Source organism: Bombina bombina, chromosome 4, assembly GCF_027579735.1.
Source record: "Bombina bombina isolate aBomBom1 chromosome 4, aBomBom1.pri, whole genome shotgun sequence".
In the NCBI taxonomy this organism is placed as follows: Eukaryota; Metazoa; Chordata; class Amphibia; order Anura; family Bombinatoridae; genus Bombina; species Bombina bombina.
In genome coordinates, this window is record NC_069502.1 from 305,879,856 (window position 1) to 305,900,265 (window position 20,410).

General features: G+C 38.7%; 1 protein-coding gene across 3 annotated transcripts in view; it reads left to right on the plus strand.

The window, feature by feature from the left end:
* XRN1 (5'-3' exoribonuclease 1) overlaps positions 1-20,410 on the plus strand; it is a 441,443-nt gene that overhangs the window by 149,190 nt on the left and 271,843 nt on the right. For all 3 annotated transcript variants that reach the window (XM_053710017.1, XM_053710018.1, XM_053710019.1), the window contains exon 19: positions 24-127. In XM_053710017.1, coding sequence (XP_053565992.1) covers positions 24-127 — 104 coding nt within the window. The remainder of the gene's footprint in view (positions 1-23; positions 128-20,410) is intronic.

The following is a 20,410-nucleotide window of genomic DNA, read 5'->3' on the forward strand; positions in this document are numbered from 1 at the left end:
TTACTTTGTGCTTTTCTTTACAGAATGCAGAAAGTGTTGCTGCTGCTGTTCTTGGGAAATCAGTTTTTGTGAATTGGCCTCACCTTGAAGAAGCCAGAGTTGTTGCAGTTTCAGATGGAGAGTCAAAGTATGAAATTTGTTGTCAGACTTTAATTTTAAACCTTTTTTTCTTTCCTATGGCATGGAGAGTCCACAACAGCATTCCAATTACTAGTGGGATATTTAACTCCTGGCCAGCAGGAGGAGACAGAGCACCCCAGCAAAGCTGATAAGTGTAACTTCCCTTACCCATAATCCACAGTCATTCTCTTTGCCTCTGTCAATGGAGGATGTGCGAAGACGGTGTCTAAAGATATTTAATCATTTTATGGGTACTTTTCCCTGCCAGCAAGGATTGGGGTCTAGCTGTGTCCACGCCAATCTCTTTAGTAAGAGTAGTGGTGGCTTTTAGCAGTTAGAAGGCGGCGAGGTAGTCTTTGCTTTACTTCTAACAATTTTGCTACCCCTTTGTAGAAAGCCAGGGTTGGTTACTCTGTTCTTTCTTTTACTACAGGTCCATGACAGGGAGTGCAGTGCCTGTCACACCTAAGTAGCTTCTATTTGCGCTGCAGCTGGTTTGACAGGTAAGTGACTTTTCCTTCTAGGTAATGAAGGACAGCACTTCAGAGGTTAACCCTCAAGTGGATCACTTTCTGGGACATAGTTTCCCTATTGGTTTATGGGTACAGTGCTGGGGAAGCTTTTATTGGGGGACAATGAAATGGAACTCCTCAGGCACTTTAGTGGTATGAGTCAGAGAGACTTAAGGGTTAATTTTCCCTAATTCTTGGCGGAAGGTATCTTAGTTTTTTTTTTACATTTCCCCTTATGTATTGCTGTGAAATTGGGAGGCAGATTTTAGGCTTCTCAATCAGTATACAAGCTTAGCTGCAGAGTTAGTATTGCTGTTTAAACTGTAGTATAGCTTTTAGTGGGACCGTTTTTACTTTCGCGCACTTATGTTGTGGTGCAGTAAGTTTCCCGGCCGCTCACATGACTTCCGCATTTCCGTTTTTACGGAGTGGACCTTCATGAGCCTCAGAGTGTCGACTTGAAGTCTAGGTGTGTCGGCTTCGTTTTTTCGTCGATCGGATTGTCTGCACTAGAGAGAAGCATAGTTGCAGAGTGTTCAACTTCATCTTACTAGTGGGATTTTCTCTCCGGTCCAGTAGGAGCTTCAGACATCCTTTGTCTGAAGTTGAGCCCTCATTTTTTTTAATGCAATCTCCCTACTATATATAATATTTACATAATTATTTTAATCATTTTGTCTTTGCTAGTTGGACTTGTTCTTTTGTAGCTATGAACTCAGAACAGGATCAGCCTATCTCTATAGATAAATGATTGCTATGTTTATAGACCAAGATTGCAATTTTGCTGCTCATGCTTAGCTAAAACTTTAAAATTTAAAGACAAATTACTCCCTTCTGAGCCAAGTGTCTCTAAGGATATTGCTGTGCGTGACATACCTCAGCTTTCTCCTCAGACGTCCCAAGCTTTAATTGTTTCTCATACTGTGCCTTCTGTGTCCTCTCAACCACCTGGGGGTGTTTATTTACCTAGTGATTTTGCCGCTCAGATTACTTCTTCACTAGCAGCGGCTTTGTCAGCTTTCCCTTCTTCGGGTAAACTTAAGAGGAAATCTAAACATTTGTCTGATAGTAAGGCTTCTGAACCCTCTAAGTCTGCGCTGGTCAACCTTTCTCAATTGTCTGATGAGAATACTTCAGTAGCTTCTGAAGGTGAAATCTCAGACTCTGACACTTTGACAGAAAAGACTTCAGAATCTGAAGAGGCTAATTTTAGATTTAAGCTTGAACACCTCCGGTTACTACTAAAGGAGATTCTAGCTACTTTGGATGACTGTGAACCTTCGGTTGCTGTCAAACCCACAAAGTTTTCTAAACTGGATAGAGTTTATGATTCTCCAACTTCTAAAGGGATGTTTTTCATGTTCCAAAAAAGATGTAGGAAATTATAGCTCAGGAATGGGATAAGCCAGGGATTCCTTTTTCCCCTTCTCCTGTTTTTTAAAAAAAAATGTTTCCTGTTGCTGACTCCATTTGTGACTCATGGCATACTGTGCCTTAAATAGAGGGAGCTATCTCTACTCTAGCTAAAATAACTACCATTCCTATAGAGGATAATTGTTCTTTTAAAGAGCCATTGGATAAGAAGCTAGAGGCTTACTTTAAAAAAAGATGTGCATACATCAAGGATTACAGTGGCAACCTGCGGCGAGTATTGCAACGGTTGCGGGAGCAGCATCTTATTGGTGCGATGCCCTGTCTGATCTTATTTCAGAAAAGACTACGGTAGAGGAGATCCAATATAGGATAAAGTCTCTTAAACTGGTCAATACTTTTATCTGCGATGCCAACATGCAGGTAATTAGACTGAGTGCTAAGTTGTCTAGCTTCACTGTTCTAACTCGCAGAGCTCTGTGGTTAAAATCTTTATTGGCTGATGTTGCTTTAAAGGCCAAGCTTTTGGCTTTACCTTATAAGTGTAAAACTCTTTTTGGGCCTGGTCTGGCAGAAATAATTTCAGAGATTATGGGTGGAAAAGGATCTTTCCTACCTCAGGACAAGAAGAATAGACCTAAGGGTCGACAGACTTCTAATTTTCATTCCTTTCGCAACTTTAATGGACAGAAGTCCTCCTCTTCCAAACTAGACCAATCCCGGTCCACTTGGAAATCCAGCCAGCCCTGGAACAAGGGAAAACAAAACAAGCCTTTCGCTGACTCTAAATCAGCATGAAGGGTCCGCCCCGATCAGATTTTGGATCAGGTGGAGGGTAGGCTTTCTCTTTTTCGACAAGCTTGGATACGCGATGTCCCAGATCCATGGCCAGGGTTGCAAAATAGGATTCAAGTCTTTCCCTCCAAGGGGCAGATTTCTCTCTTCAAGACTATACTCAAACCAGGTAAAGAGGGAGGCCTTCTTAAATTGCGTAAAGGACCTATGCTCCCTAGGAGTTATTGTACCAGTCCCTCTAGAGGAACAAGGTCTAGGATTCTATTCAAATCTATATATGGTTGCCAAAAAGGAGGGGACTTTTCGTCCCATCCTAGATCTGAAGTGTCTCAACAAATTCCTCAGGGTTCCGTCCTTCAAGATGGAAACTATTCGTTCCATTCTGCCTTTGGTTCAAGAAGGTCAGTTCATGATGACCATAGACCTGAAGGACGCGTATTTACATGTTCCCATTCACAGGGGTGTGCGTTTCTGGACATGCATTTCCAGTCTATTGCCCTTCCGTTTAGTCTTGCCACAGCTTCCAGAATATTCACAAAGGTTCTGGGAGCCCTTTTGGCAGTGATCAGATCCCAGGGAATTGCTGTGGCACCTTATCTAGACGACATCTTGGTTCAGGCATCATCTTTTCAACTAGCAAAATCTCATACAGAGATGTTGTTGTCTTTCTTTCATGTAATTAGCAAGAGTCCATGAGCTAGTGACGTATGGGATATACATTCCTACCAGGAGGGGCAAAGTTTCCCAAACCTTAAAATGCCTATAAATACACCCCTCACCACACCCACAATTCAGTTTTACAAACTTTGCCTCCGATGGAGGTGGTGAAGTAAGTTTGTGCTAGATTCTACGTTGATATGCGCTCCGCAGCAAGTTGGAGCCCGGTTTTCCTCTCAGCGTGCAGTGAATGTCAGAGGGATGTGAGGAGAGTATTGCCTATTTGAATGCAGTGATCTCCTTCTACGGGGTCTATTTCATAGGTTCTCTGTTATCGGTCGTAGAGATTCATCTCTTACCTCCCTTTTCAGATCGACGATATACTCTTATATATACCATTACCTCTGCTGATTCTCGTTTCAGTACTGGTTTGACTTTTTACAAACATGTAGATGAGTGTCCTGGGGTAAGTAAATCTTATTTTCTGTGACACTCTAAGCTATGGTTGGGCACTTTGTTTATAAAGTTCTAAATATATGTATTCAAACATTTATTTGCCTTGACTCAGAATGTTCAACTTTCCTTATTTTTCAGACAGTCAGTTTCATATTTGGGATAATGCATTTGAATTAATCATTTTTTTCTTACCTTCAAAAATTTGACTCTTTTTTCCCTGTGGGCTGTTAGGCTCGCGGGGGCTGAAAATGCTTCATTTTATTGCGTCATTCTTGGCGCAGACTTTTTTGGCGCAAAAATTCTTTTCCGTTTCCGGCGTCATACGTGTCGCCGGAAGTTGCGTCATTTTTTTGACGTTATTTTGCGCCAAAAATGTCGGCGTTCCGGATGTGGCGTCATTTTTGGCGCCAAAAGCATTTGAGGCGCCAAATAATGTGGGCGTCTGATTTGGCGCTAAAAAATATGGGCGTCGCTTTTGTCTCCACATTATTTTAGTCTCATTTTTCATTGCTTCTGGTTGCTAGAAGCTTGTTCTTTGGCATTTTTTCCCATTCCTGAAACTGTCATTTAAGGAATTTGATCAATTTTGCTTTATATGTTGTTTTTTTGTCTTACATATTGCAAGATGTCTCACGTTGCATCTGAGTCAGAAGATACTACAGGAAAATCGCTGTCTAGTGCTGGAGCTACCAAGCTAAGTGTATCTGCTATAATTTTTGGTATCTGTTTCTCCAGCTGTTGTTTGTATTGCATGCCATGACAAACTTATTAATGCAGATAAAATTTCCTTTAGTACTGTTACATTACCTGTTGCTGTTCCGTCAACATCTAATTTTCAGAGTGTTCCTGATAAACGTATGAGATTTTATTTTTTAAATCCATTAAGAAGGCTATGTCTGTTATTTCTCCTTCTAGTTTACATAAAAGTCTTTTAAAACTTCTCTTTTTTCAGATGAATTTTTAAATGAACATCATCATTCTGATACTGATAAATCTTTGTATTTGTTCAAGATGGAATTTATTCGTTCTTTATTTAAAGAAGTATTAATTGCATTAGAAATAGAGGATTCTGGTCCTCTTGATACTAAATCTAAACGTTTAAATAAGGTTTTTAAATCTCCTGTAGTTATTCCAGAAGTGTTTAATCTCCCTGATGCTATTTCTGAAGTAATTTCCAGGGAATGGAATAATTTGGGTAATTCTTTTACTCCTTCTAAACGTTTAAGCAATTATATCCTGTGCCATCTGACAGATTAGAGTTTTTTGGGACAAAATCCCTAAGGTTATGGGGCTGTCTCTACTCCTGCTAAATGTACTACTGTTCCTACGGCAGATAGTACTTTATTTAAGGTAAATTGAATCCTTTCTAAGAAAAGCTTACTTATGTTCAGGTAATCTTCTTAGACCTGCTATATTTTTAGCGGATGTTGCTGCAGCTTCAACTTTTTGGTTAGAAGCTTTAGCGCAACAAGTAACAGATCATAATTTTATAGCATTATTATTATTCTATAACATGCTAATAATTTTATTGGTGATACCATCTTTTGATATCATTAGAGTTGATGTCAGGTATATGTCTCTAGCTATTTTAGCTAGAAAAGCTTTATGGATTAAACTTGGAATGCTGATATGTCTTCTAAGTCAACTTTGCTTTCCCTTTCTTTCCAGGGTATTAAATTATTATCTCAATTGTTTCTGGAAGGAAGGGAACTTTTTTACCAAAGGATAAAAAATCTAAGGTAAATTTAGGTCTAATAGTCTTTTTCGTTCCTTTCCTCACAACAAGGAACAAAAGCCTGATCCTTCATCCTCAAGAGCGGTATCAGTTTGGAAACTATTTCCAGTTTGGAATATATCCAAGCCTTATAGAAATCTATAGCCAGCTCCTAAGTACCCATGAAGGTGCGGCCCTTATTCCAGCTCAGCTGGTATGGGGCAGATTACGTTTTCTTCAAAGAAATTTGGATCAATTCCGTTCTCAATATCTGGTTTCAGAACATTGTTTCAGAAAGGTACATAATTGGCTTCAAGTTAAGGCCTCCTGCTAAGAGATTTTTTTCTTTCCCGTGTCCCAGTTAAAACAGCAAAGGCTCAGCATTTCTGAAATGTGTTTCAGATCTAGAGTTGGTTGGAGTAATTATGCCAGTTCCAGTTCTGGAACAGGGGCTGGGGTTTTATTTTATCTCTTCATTGTACCAAAGAAGGTCAATTCCTTCAGACCAGTTCCGGATCTATCAATATTGAATCGTTATGTAAGGATACCAACATTCAAGATGGTTACTGTAGGACTATCCTGCTTTTTGTTTAGCAAGGGCATTATATGTCTACAATAGATTTACAGGATGTGTATCTGCATATTCCGATTCATCCAGATCACTTTTAGTGTCTGAGATTCTCTTTTTAGACAAGCATTACCAGTTTTTTGGCTCTACCGTTTGGCCTAGCCTCAGTTCCAAGAATTTTTTTCAAAGGTTCTCGGTGCCCTTCTTTCTGTAATCAGAGAACAGGGTTTTGGTATTTCCTTATTTGGACGATATCTTGGTATTTGCTCAGTCTTCTCATTTTCGAAGAATCTCATACGAATCGACTTGTGTTGTTTCTTCAAGTTCATGGTTGGAGGTTCAATTTACCAATCAGTTCATTGATTCCTCAGACAAGGGTAACCTTTTTAGGTTTCTAGATAGATTCAGTGTCTATGACTCTGTCCTTGTCAGACAAGAGAAGTTTAACATTGATATCAGCTTGTCAAAACCTTCAGTCACAATCATTCCCTTTGGTAGCCTTATGCATGGAAATTTTAGGTCTTAGGACTGCCGCATCAGATGCGATCTCCTTTGCTCGTTTTCACATGCGACCTCTTCAGCTCTGTATGCTGAACCAATGGTGCAGGGATTACTCAAAGATATCTCAATTAATATCTTTAAACCGATTATACGACACTCTCTGACATGGTGGACAGATCACCATCGTTTAGTTCAGGGGGCTTCTTGTTCTTCCAACCTGGACTATAATCTCAACAGATGCAAGTCTTACAGGTTGGGGAGCTGTGTGGGGGTATCTGACGGCACAAGGGGTTTGGGAATCTCAGGAGGTGAGATTTCCGATCAATATTTTGGAACTCCGTGCAATTTTCAGAGCTTTCCAGTCTTGGCCTCTTCTGAAGAGAGAGTTGTTCATTTGTTTTCAGATAGACAATGTCACAACTGTGGCATACATCAATCATCAAGGAGGGACTCACAGTCCTCTGGTTATGAAAGAAGTATCTCGAATTTTGGTTTGGGCGGAATCCAGCTCCTGTCTAATCTCTGCGGTTCATATCCCAGGTATGGACAATTGGAAAGCGGATTATCTCAGTCGCCAAACGTTGCACCTGGGCGAATGGTCTCTTCACCCAGAGGTATTTCCTCAGATTGTTCAATGTGGGAACTCCCAGAAATAGATCTGATGGCTTCTCATCTAAACAAGAAACTTCCCTGGTATCTGTCTGGATCCCGGGATCCTCGGGCGGAGGCAGTGGATGCATTATTTTCTTCCTTACAAGTGTCATCCTGCCTATATCTTTCCGCCTCTAGTTCTTCTTCCAAGGGTATTCTCCAATATTCTAAAGGAATGCTCGTTTGTCCTGCTGGTAGCTCCAGCATGGCCTCACAGGTTTTGGTATGCGGATCTTGTCCGGATGGCCTCTTGCCAGCTGTGGACTCTTCCGTTAAGACCAGTCTTTCTGTCTCAAAACCTTAATTTTAAGGTATGGAGTTTGAACGCTTGATTCTTGGTCAAAGAGGTTTCTCTGACTCTGTGATTGATACTATGTGACAGGCTCGTAAATTTGTATCTAGAGAGATATATTATAGAGTCTGGAAGACTTATATTTCTTAGTGTCTTTCTCATCTTTTTTCTTGGCATTCTTTTTGAATACCGAGAATTTTACAGTTTCTTCAGGATGGTTTAGATAAAGGTTTGTCCGCAAGTTCCTTGAAAGACAAATCTCTGCTCTTTCTGTTCTTTTTCACAGAAGGTTTGCTAATCTTCCTGATATTTATTGTTTTGTACAACCTTTGGTTCGTATAAAACCTGTCTTTAAGTCAATTTCTCCTCCTTGGAGTTTGAATTTGGTTCTGGGGGCTCTTCAAGCTCCTCCTTTTGAACCCATGCATTCTTTGGTCGTTATATTACTTTCTTGGAAAGTTTTGTTTCTTTTGGCCATCTCTTCTGCCAGAAGAGTCTCTGAATTATCTACTCTTTTTTGTGAGTCTCCTTTTCTGATTTTGCATCAGGATAAGGCGGTGCTGCGAACTTCTTTTGAATTTTTTACCTAAGGTTGTGAATTCTAACAACATTAGTAGAGAAATTGTGGTTCCTTCATTATGTCCTGATCCTATGAATTCTAAGGAGAAATCATTGCATTCTTTGGATGCTGTTAGAGCTTTGTAATATTATGTTGAAGCTACTAAGTCTTTCCGAAAGACTTCTAGTCTATTTGTCATCTTTTCCGGTTCTAGAAAAGGCCAGAAAGCTTCTGCCATTTCTTTGGCATCTTGGTTGAAATCTTTATTTCATCATGCCTATGTTGAGTCGGGTAACACTCCGCCTCAAAGGATTACAGCTCATTCTACTAGGTCAGTTCTACTTCCTGGGCGTTTAGGAATGAAGCTTCGGTTGATCAGATTTGCAAAGCAGCAACTTGGTCCTCTTTGCATAATTTTACTAAATTCTACCATTTTGATGTGTTTTCTTCTTTTGAAGCAGTTTTTGGTAGAAACGTACTTCAGGCAGTGTTTTCAGTTGGAATCTTCTGCTTATGTTTTTTCATTAAAATTTTATTCTGGGTGTGGATTATTTTCAGCAGGAATTGGCTGTCTTTATTTTATCCCTCCCTCTCTAGTGACTCTTGCGTGGAAAGATCCACATCTTGGGTAATCATTATCCCATACGTCACTAGCTCATGGACTCTTGCTAATTACATGAAAGAAAACATAATTTATGTAAGAACTTACCTGATAAATTCATTTCTTTCATATTAGCAAGAGTCCATGAGGCCCGCCCTTTTTTGTGGTGGTTTTGATTTTTTTGTATAAAGCACAATTATTCCAATTCCTTATTTTATATGCTTTCGCACTTTTTTCTTATCACCCCACTTCTTGGCTATTCGTTAAACTGAATTGTGGGTGTGGTGAGGGGTGTATTTATAGGCATTTTAAGGTTTGGGAAACTTTGCCCCTCCTGGTAGGAATGTATATCCCATACGTCACTAGCTCATGGACTCTTGCTAATATGAAAGAAATGAATTTATCAGGTAAGTTCTTACATAAATTATGTTTTTCTACGTTCCCACGGGTGGAAGGTGAATCTGGAAAAGTTTCTCTAGTTCCAACTAAAGTAGTGCGTTTCCTAGGGACAATAATAGATTCCCTGTCCACGGATATCAGAAAATCTAAATTTCTGGCTTCTTGTTTTTCCCCCCAGTCTGCTTTTCGTTCTTCAGTGGTTTAATGCATGGAGGTGATTGGTCTAATGGTGGCTTCCATTGACATTATTCCTTTTGCTTGGTTACATCTGCGACCTCTGTAGCTTTGCATGCGCCGTCAATGGAATGGAGACCATTCAGATTTATCGCAGAGAATAAATCTGGACACCTTAACAAGAGGCTCTCTCTTGTGGTGGGTGTTACAGGAACATCTGTCTCGGGGCATTTGCTTCCTGAGATCCTCCTGGGTGATTGTGACTACAGACGCCAGCCCGTCAGGCTGGGGAGCTGTTTGGGGTTCTCTAAAAGGTCAGGGCCTGTGGTCTCAGGGAAAAGTCTTCTATTCCCATTAACATCTTTAAGTTGAGAACAATCTTCAATGGCTTGACAGCGTGGCCTCAATTATCTTTAGTCCGGTTTATCAGATTCCAGTCGGACATCACCTCGGTGGCTTACATCAACCACCAGGGAGGAACTCTGAGTTCCTTGGCCATGAAGGAGGTGACTCACATTCTGCAGTGGGCAGAAGCTCACGCTTGTCTTCTATCTGCCATCCACATTCCAGGACTGGACAATTGGGAGACGGATTTTCTGAGCAGAAAGACTTTTCATCCCGGGCTCTCCATCCGGAACTGTTCTTCAGGATAACCCTCAGGTGGGGGGTCCCGGAGTTGGGTCTAATGGCGTCTTGTCAACACGCCAAGCTTACAAAGTACGATTCAAGGTCAAGAAATCCTCAGGCCGCCCTTATAGATGCTCTGGCGGTCCCTTGGGGTTTCGGGCTAGCATACCTGTTTCTTCCGTTTGCTCTCCTTCCACAAGTCATTGCTCGTATCTGGCAGTAGAGAGCGTCTGTGATTTTTATAGCTCCTGCCTGGCCTCGCAGGATCTGGTTTGCGGATCTGGTGAAGATGTCATCTCTTCTACCTTGGAGGTTACCTCTGAGGAAGGACCTTCTAATTCAGGGTCCTTTCCTCCATCCAAATCTAGATAATCTGAAGCTGACTGCTTGGAGATTGAACGCCTAGTCCTATCGGAGGCAGTTGTTAATACTATACTTCAGGCTCCTAAACCTGTTACTCGTAGGATTTACCATAAGATATGGCGTCAATACCTTTTTTGGTGTGAAGCTAAAGTTTTTCTTGGAGTCGGGTGAGGATTCCCCGATTTTTATCTTTCCTTGGATGGCCTGGAGAAAGGTTTGTCAGTTAGTACTCTGAAAGTTCAGATTTCTGCTCTGTCTATCCTTTTACACAAACGTCTGGCAGAATTACCAGATGTTCAAGCTTTTGTTCAGGCCCTGGTCAGAATCAGGCCTGTGTTTAAACCTGTTGCTCCTCCTGGGAGCCTTAACCTAGTTCTTAAAGTTTTACAGCAGGCTCCGTTTGAGCCGATGCATGTTGTTGATATAAAATTGTTATCTTGGAAGGTTTTGTTTCTTCTTGCTATTTCTTCCGCTCACAGAGCTTCTGAGCTTTCAGCTCTGCAGTGCGATTCCCTGTACCTTTTTATTTCATGCAGATAAGACGGTCCTTCATACTAAATTGGGTTTTCCCCCTAAGGTGGTGTTGGGTTGAAACATTAATCAGGAAATTAAAGTATAAGATTGATAAGAGCGGCACTTAAAAAAAGTTGTGAAAGGAGGCTCAGAACAATATTCTAATATAATATAAATAAATTTATTATAAAATCTTTATAGAAGGGGGCTGAGCCAACTCTCGCTATGGAAGGACGTGTTTTAGTTGAGCTCCAGAGCTATCCTTAGAATTTTTAAATAATCTCCAAGTTTATCGACTTCCTACAAGGAGCAACTAATATAGCAGCAAAGGGATGATCTCTTGGAAGATTTGGGAGATTCCAGGAACTATGTGTTTAATTGCAAGCCTAATTTAAACCAGATAAGAAAGCCATCCGGCGGACGGCTATACCAATATGGGTGCCATCTTATGAACATAGCATACCGGCTCTTAAGCCCTGGAGAATTACTCAGCGTTCATAGGGGATAGCATGTGAAGGGCTACCACATATTCACCCCCCTGGCACCAGGGATAAAGAGTACTGGAATACCCTAAAAATTGTTAAGCACTGTGGGAGCCGCCACGCACATTATTGACTGAGTTATTAACTTCCCTATAAATCATGGCCATAACGACCCATATCTTAGCTGAACTCAGCTCTTTAGTGGACTGGTACCAAGAAGATCTTATCAATACCATAAGAGATGTGCCCCCCTAGAGACGATCCTCCTCAGGACATACCGGCAGATCTGGCAGGAGAACGTAAGTGCAAGGAGGAGACATGCGACAATCATCTAAACACTAAAGACTGTGTGTCTAATTTGATGGAGACTAATGAGAGATGTTACCCGGCAGCTAGTCTCCCACAACTCGAGCCTTCACCTGCATGGCCTCGGCCCTACAAGCTGGGCTCTCCTTCAGGGCTAATTGTGACTAACTTCGCGGACACCTCAGTCTGGCAACCAGTGCTGAATGAGTCTACTCTATTTCTGTAGAGGTCTGCGCTGTTCACTTGATTTTGGGGGCCTGGGACTGGTGATTTTTGCAATAACATTCACGCAGATAACCCCTATCTGTATGCGGCCCTGGATCACGCTAATTACGGGACCTCTCTTCTTTAGGGCTTGCAGGGTGGGGGTTGAGTAAATGCAAGATATTGGATAGGTGTTGCATTGCTGTGTAGAGGAGACAGATCCTATGATCGCTTCATGTATATTTTTATAGACCAAATATGAGTGTCAGTATAGCCTTTTGATGACGACTAATAGTCTGAGTAAAGTTTGCATATATGCTATTTTGTATTGCCACTGTAGTCTCTGCAGCCAGAAATTGCTTTATTATAATCCTATAATGTCCTGAGGGAGATCTATATTCCTATCTACTTGCTCTTTATAATATAAAATTATATTACCACAGTTGCTAATACCATACTTAGGTAGCATGGCTATAGTTTAGAGCTAACTTGAGCTAGTTTCAGAAAATGCAGCTACCATTTCATTGCCATAATTATTTGTATGTTTATGTATACAACCTGATATACACCTTGTTATGGAGCTCTGTTGTTCTGTAGGAACTCTTGACTATAGGTTAACACTAATTACCCTGCAGCTATATTAGGATTGTGGTGGGTTAACTTTTCTTAGCTCCTTACTTCCTTTAGTATACCAGTTACAATCAGACACAATTTCTTTTTAAATTGGAAGCTGTTTTTGCTGCCGTATGTTTCTGTTCTGCCTAGTTTATGAGTACATTTCCTGTGTCATTACATACTTTCCTTTAGAGTTATATTACACATCTCAATATGTTACCACTGTATATATAGATGCTTTCAAAGGGTAAAGTGTGAGGTTCTTAATATTATTATTATTATTATTATTATACTTTATTTATGAATATATTCCGCAGCGCTGTCCATGGATACAATTCATTTAAATAAAACAATACAAGACTTGTCAGAGACAGGACAAAATTTACAAACACATACAGGAGGGATTGAGGGCCCTATTCCTGTGGGAACTCCTTTATTGAAGTACCATAGAAACACTCACTACAAACCACGATATAGCTCCCATGGGATACTTAGCCTAATATATAGCTTTATTGCTTCAATCTTATTTCATGCCTGTGTATTATGCTGAGGAACTTGTATTAACCAATATACACCTTTAAAAAGTGGAAATAAGAAGGGCGACTCCTAGTGTAGAGCAATATAGTAAAGCTTCCCTGTATCAAAATCCCAGATGACAGGGTACTCACAATTGGAAGCGCACCCAGTGGTGCAAATGACGCCTACTAGGGTCTTATAGTGACCCAGTGCACATATCGATCCCAGAGGTAGATGTAGGCAGTCTCAGTATGTTCTTAGATGTTGACCAATTGAGGCCGTATGAAAAAGGAGACTCAAGATGTTTAAAAAAAGAAAAAAAAACTGTATATAATAAGTATATAAATAGGGGATTACAATAAACAGGAATACATTTATAAAAACAAGTCAGTATTAACGCTACGTGTTTCTCGGCCCTAACCTCGCCGTTTCCTCAGGCTGAAAATACTGAAAGCAAACGAGAGTCTCCTATAAATCTACCTCTAACCAATCAGACTAATGGGACCTCCCTCTAATGCAGGTGATTGCTAATTGTCTATCTAAAGTGAATACAATGTTGATACAATACTGAAAGTCAGTAATTTACTGAAACACTTAAATGCAGAAAAAATCTTTTCTATGTGACACGATAGCTACTAATATCCCTAAAAGACAACTGTTACATTATAAACATGAATATTGCCTTCTGAATAGATACATCTAATAAGCGATCGCAACAAAAAATACAATCAACATTATTGAGCTGACATATAATGAAAATGGAACCCTCAGACTAGTAGTCAGATAATGATACCTTTTTAAAGCGATGTGCATAACCTCGCTCAGTATATCTGGCAGTGTCTGTATGAAAAAAGGTGTGATCTAAATGGCCAATGGTATTAAAAGGTCTATATTAGTGGACCAATGATCGTCTCTCAAACCCAGAAGGGTGTGGAAGCACAAGCCAATGAATAGCTCTCAATTGTCATGGGCATAAGCATTCAAACATGGGAAATGTGATTTAATAGTGTGTAAAAATATGAGTAAATGTGTATATGACGATATCAAGGTATGTTAAATGAACTATCTGTAAGGGATATGAAAGCTAATGATATGCATATAATGATATACTAAAAACTTAAAAAAAGGGTATTATAAATAATCTTATATGAAACAAGGTTGCGAAATTGGGCCGATCGTATCAGCTAACAGGGCGTGAATATTGCTATACCAACGGAAACTTATGAAGTCTAAATCATAGTAGGGAATGTGATTAGGTGGCCAATATCGGCGTGATGACACTGAATATACGGCCGAAATATAAAGAGGTGCTGAGAGTGAAAAGTGACTGATATTAATAGGTGACTAGTCTTGTATGTCATGATGATAAAAATTCATCATAAAGAGTGATATCTAATAGAACGTGCTGGATGAATAATGTAAACTATATAATAAAAATATAAAATAAACTATCAATAATAAAAATAAATAACCCTACTCAAATATATAATAAAATATATAATGTAAGAAGTGTTAATAATGAAAAGAATGATGTAAATAAATATGAAATATATCATGTAGTAAATGAGGGAAAATATGTAATGTAAAAAAGTGAATTAAATAAGTCTAACACTGGATAGTAAGTGAGGTGAGGACATAATTGATAAAGGATATGACCTAAACTAAGACAAAGTTAAATGTTAATGTCTACATAATAACTATGAACTAAAGGGGTGATGTTAATGTGTAATGTAGAACAAAAAAAGACTGATGGGCAGACTAAATGGGCAAAAAACGTGAATGAGAAAGAAAGAGTGATATTATAATGTTAAAAGGCCCCAGGATCTATAACTTCATTAAGGCCATCAGGCTATAAAGACCCAAACTTGTATATCCAATGTGTTTCTTGTTGGTGTAGCCTGGACATCCTATTATCAGAGTTAGTGATGGGAATAATTTCTAGTGGTGTGATTTTCATTACACATTTAGTGGTACCGTGAACTAAAGTGTGATGTTTTGGGGAACTATATTTATCCAAACCATTCTCAATACATCTCAAATGTTCAGACCTTTGTCTGACCTTTCTGCATGTGCGGCCTATGTATTGTAGCCCACAAATGCAAGATATACAGCAAATAACAAAAGTAGAGTTGCAAGTAATCTTTTGCGTAAGTCTAAAGGTTTTACCAGTGCTATGAGAAGTGATGGATTTGCATCCATTAGTTATATATGGGAAAATGTGGCAACGACTGTCGACAACTGAAAGACCCTATTCTTGATTCATTAGCTTGAGTATGCGTGGTTCTGTAAGTGGTTCTTTTACAAAAAGAGCCACGTCTGCACATAACGACCTTACTAGGTGCTAATTTTTCTTTTAGGGTGGGTGCTCTTCTAAATGTGCAAGTAGGCTTACTTTCTAGATTTTGTTTGAAAATGGGGTCCCTTAGTAATAGACTCCAGTGGTGGAGAGAATGTTCTTTATTTCTCTCTGACTATTATTAAACCTTGTAATGAATGTAGTTTCATATGGTGAATTACAGACAGGTTTCTTTTGAGTTTTAAAGAAATCTTTTCTGTTGAGAGCGTGTGCTTTCAAAAACCCAGATTCGATAATAGTGTCTGGATTATGCTTTTCCTTGAATCTATTTTTAAGAATGTTAAGTTTCCAACTTGAACAGTGGTTACTAAAATTGTTGCTATCAACTTACTTAAAGTATGTGCAGGATTTAATATAGTTATTTTCGTCCTACATTAAAGAGACATCAAGAAAATCTATATGGTCTTTATGCATTTTCCATGTAAATTGGATACCCATATCATTCATATTGATCTCTTGTTTGAAACGTTCAAGGGATTCCAAAGAGCCCTTCCATATAAACAGCAGGTCATCAATGTAACGGCCATAGAAGAACAGACTTGACACCCATCTTGCATTATAAATAAACCTGTTTTCAAATATGCCCATAAACAGGTTTCGCAAAACTGGGTGCAAATCTGGTCCCCATTGCCGTCCCCTTGATTTGAATATAAAATTTGTCTAGAAATTTTAAAATAGTTATGTGTCAATATAAAACTAATTAATTCTAGCAAATAATTTTTTTGTGTCTCTGACATATAAGGATCCTCATTTAAAATCTGTCTATAGAATCTAAACCTATACTATGTGTGATATTAGAGTAAAGTGCACTCACATCACAGGATACCCAATAAAAATTATCACCTTTTTGGATATTAGAGAGCTTGGACAGAAGATCAGTAGTATCTTTGATATAGCATTGCAATTGTGTGACATATCTTTATAAAAAGAAGTCTATATAAGAAGACAAACTATCGATCATACTGTGCATGCCAGCAATAATTGGTCGGCCAGGAGGGTTAGCCACATCTTTATGTATCTTTGGGAGATAATAGTAATACGGAATGTTGGGATTTCTAGGGATAAGATAATTTCTCTCTTTGTTGTTCAAAATACCATTCTTTGAACCCAAAGAGATCAAAGCAATACGTTCCTTCATGAAAGATTCAGTCGGGTCTTTATCTATTTTATAATAATAATCTTTATCTAATAGAATTCTTTGTGCCTCAGCTATATAATCGTCATAATTTTGAAGCCTCCACCTTTGTCAGCCTGGGGAATGATGATGTTAGTGTGTTTATCAATATACACCTTTGTTCTATTGCTATGTCACATGTTATTTGATACTAATAGGGAGATATCTATAAAGTCTTACCTAAAGCAAGCTGAGTTTTTAATACTACTTGGTATACTCTCCTTTTATAGCACAAACTTTTTATCCCCTAGATCTTCTGGTTAGTATTTACCAGACACTACACCTATGATAGCATCCACCTTCATCCTGATACTCCCAACTTAGTTGAACTCCTTCTTATAAGGAACTCATACAAAGACTATGGCCCACTATTTACAGAAATTGATTATCCTTCACTTCTTGTTCTTAGATATTTACAGACATCGCAAGCGAGATACAACCTCATTTATATTTTTGTTGCTTTAAGGCTTTGCACCCGTTAAAATGAAAAAGCCAGCATATTTGGTATCACTAACTAGAAGCGGCAGCAATTATTTCATATATCATTACATCAATATCCCCGACCCCCCTATGCTAACATGGCTCCTGGTGGGTTACATCCAGCTTCGAATTAGATTTCTCACGTATTATGCTTCCCACTTTTCACAATATCTCCCTCTTGCTTACATCATAACAAAGAACTCCATGGAGAGCATACAACATAATCTTTAGGTACTTACATAAAGTACTCTCTGTACCATTAAGCTTTTGAGAGCTCCTGCCCCCCACACATCTATGTAGCAGTGCTCACCCACTGAATTATCTCCCCTCATTGTTTTGTCAGCATACTGACCCAAGTTATCAGTTAGCTAGCAGTAAATCTTGATGATATGTTTCTTCTCAATCACCAGGATTTAGTTTCCTAATCAGCATTATACCAGAATTTCGCCTCATACAAGTCATATTTTCATCAAGCTATCAGTTTTGTAAGGGTCATACATGTAGCAAAAAAGCCTTTTACCTTCCCTGTATCAGACGGCCATGAAGTGGCCAATATAATAGCTACCTTAATTACCCAGAATATATACTTAAAAGTGAGGTTTCCAAATTTTCTCTTAACAGCATGACATAATAACTTTGTTCTTTTTTGTTGTATTACTGTTATGAATATACCTGTAACATTGGACTACTCATGTCTGTTAAATATTAACTCTTGCACTAATGTCAAATCTCAATAAAAAATGATTTGACTGAAACATCTTTATAGAAATATCTTAAAAAAAATTATGTAGCAATCTATTGTCAAAAAAAGTTATAGAAATTTATTAAATAGAAAAAGTTTTCCCATTTTAGAATAGCCTCTTAGAAATGAAACAAAAAAGACACATTAAAAATGGATATAAAAGATCTCAAAATTGTGGCCACAAGTAATATAATATATGTAAAATCTGTAATTGAAAATGCTATAAGACAAGAATTAAAAAGTCTAGAAGACAACATGCTGAAATATAGACAGCACAAGTGCTTGGAAGTAAATACAAAATCTAAAATCTCAGTACATATAAAGTATATGTCTAGAAAGACGTATTGCTAAAATGAAAAACAGTGCGGATAAGAAAAGACCAAATACACCTATGAAAGTCTGTGTATTATTTTCTGAGTAAAGTACACATGCAGTATTCGTGTAATAACGATTTATCCAATGAACTCGTATTTGCTGTTAGTAACAGCGGTATAAAGTGTGCGCACACAAGTATAGTGGGAGTATTTCACCAGATGATGTTCTCGAAAGCTAAACAGTCTTATAGGGTTTGTATGAATCCTGGTTCCTATCTTAGGAACAGAAACAGTGTCTTACCGGACCTCTGAGGTGTTGTGTTTACTGTCAGGTGGTACTCACGTGCCCCTCAGTAACTTATCCAGTAGCTGGATTCGTTAGATAAAAGGAATTTAAAATTCACAGGTTGTAACGTTGTTTAATCTATCAAATACGATAGATATGTGTAATCCATAAAGAGTCACTTCTACACGTTTCGGCTCTAGGTTGAGCCTTTATGAAGATCAAGGGTCAGAAGGCCACTTCTACTACTCTTTCCCTCTGGTTAAGAAGTATGATTTGTTTTGCTTATGAGACTGCTGGACAGCAGCCTCCTGAGAGAATTACGGCTCATTCCACTAGGGCTGTCTCCTCTTCTTGGGCTTTCAAAAATAAAGCTTCTGTGGAACAGATTTTCAAGACGGCAACATGGTCCTCTTTGCATACTTTTTCCAAATTCTACAAATTTCTTCAAGCGGTGGTGCCTTCTATGTAGGTCCTCTTGCCTTGTTCTCCCTCCCTGTTCTCCCTCCCTGTTCATTCCCTCTAGCTTGGGTATTGGTACCACTAGTAATTGGAATGACGTCGAGAACTCTCCATGCCATAGGAAAGAAAACAAAATTTATGCTTACCTGATAAATTTCTTTCTTTCCGGGCATGGAGAGTCCACAACCTGCCCTCTTTTTAAATTATAATTCGGCAGTTTTTTTTTTTAGTAAACCTCACCCTTGTGTTTCTTCTTTTTCCATTTTCCTTCAGCTGAATGACTGGGGATTATGGGTAAGGGAAGTTACACTTAACATCTTTTCTGGGGTGCTCTTTGCCTTTTCCTGCTGGCCGGGAGTTGAATATCCCACTAGTAATTGGAATGACGTTGTGGACTCTCCATGCCCGGAAAGAAAGAAAACAAAATGGAAACTTGTTTAAAATTGCATGCTCTATCTGAATCACGAAAGTTAAATTTTGACAACTTAATTTACTAAAAGTAATTATTATGGTTTTAGCATTATCACTTCAGCTACCCAATGAAACATGATATGTTGTGTTCTGTACTCTTTATCAATAGATTTCAGTCATTACAAATAGTAATTGGAACAGTGTACTTTGGTTCCTATAGAACATTGGACCTGATAACTGCTTATCCATTCCAGAAGCAAATTGGCACAGTAATTCATATTGACACAACATTTGGTGTTTTCAATAAATGTAATTTAGTTTAGAAAAAAAATATGAAGACAGTGTATGTTTAGCCATATTTCTTTCATGCAGGTGGTGAGATTCCACAATCCATTACTCCTGGACATTTTCTATACCACTAGGAGGAGGCAAAGATTCCAAACTCCAGGAACTCTATAAAACCCCTCCCACCTCACTAGCAACTCAGTTTTGTCTTTGCCTCCACTAGAGGATGGTGAAGAATGAAGATGGGCATATGATTCTTCAGTTAGAGGGGTTTTTAGTCTATGTTGAGGACAGTTTTCCCCTCCGAGTACAGTGTTTGTCAGAGGCAAAAAAGACCTTTATTCTTTACATGGGGCCCAGAGAAAACAAAATAACAAAAATAATGGGTAGTTAAAGCATTTATCTATCTTTTTAAACAATAATAATTTTGGCGTAGACTGTACCTTTTTAAATAAGTAGTATCTTTTTACTGGTATGGCTGCTTTTCTTTCTTTTGGTTTAATAATAGTTTGACCAGTTTCTGATGATTCTGCATGTCTTTGGTATTTTCTAGTTTTGGTCTGCTGATATGGTTTCTAAATCCAGATTTTTATTTCTTTCTTTTCAGGGAATATGTTATTTGGCTCTGGCTTGGATTCTATTATCTCTAATGTAAGGAAGGTAAAGGAGATAAGGACTAGAAGTCCTGGCGTAAATTTTAATCTAATAATTTTTGTGTCTTTCCTCAGAACAAGGCAGAAATCTGATTCCTTCTCTCAGAAGCTGGTTCATCTGGTTTAATTTGGAAGCCAAGTTCTAACTAGAACATGTCTGAGCAGTCTAACTAATCTTCTCCATTATCTCAGTTTGCTTGAAGGTGTGTCTCTTGTGCCAGGGACTCTGGTGGTAGGGTTAAGCTTCTTTCTGG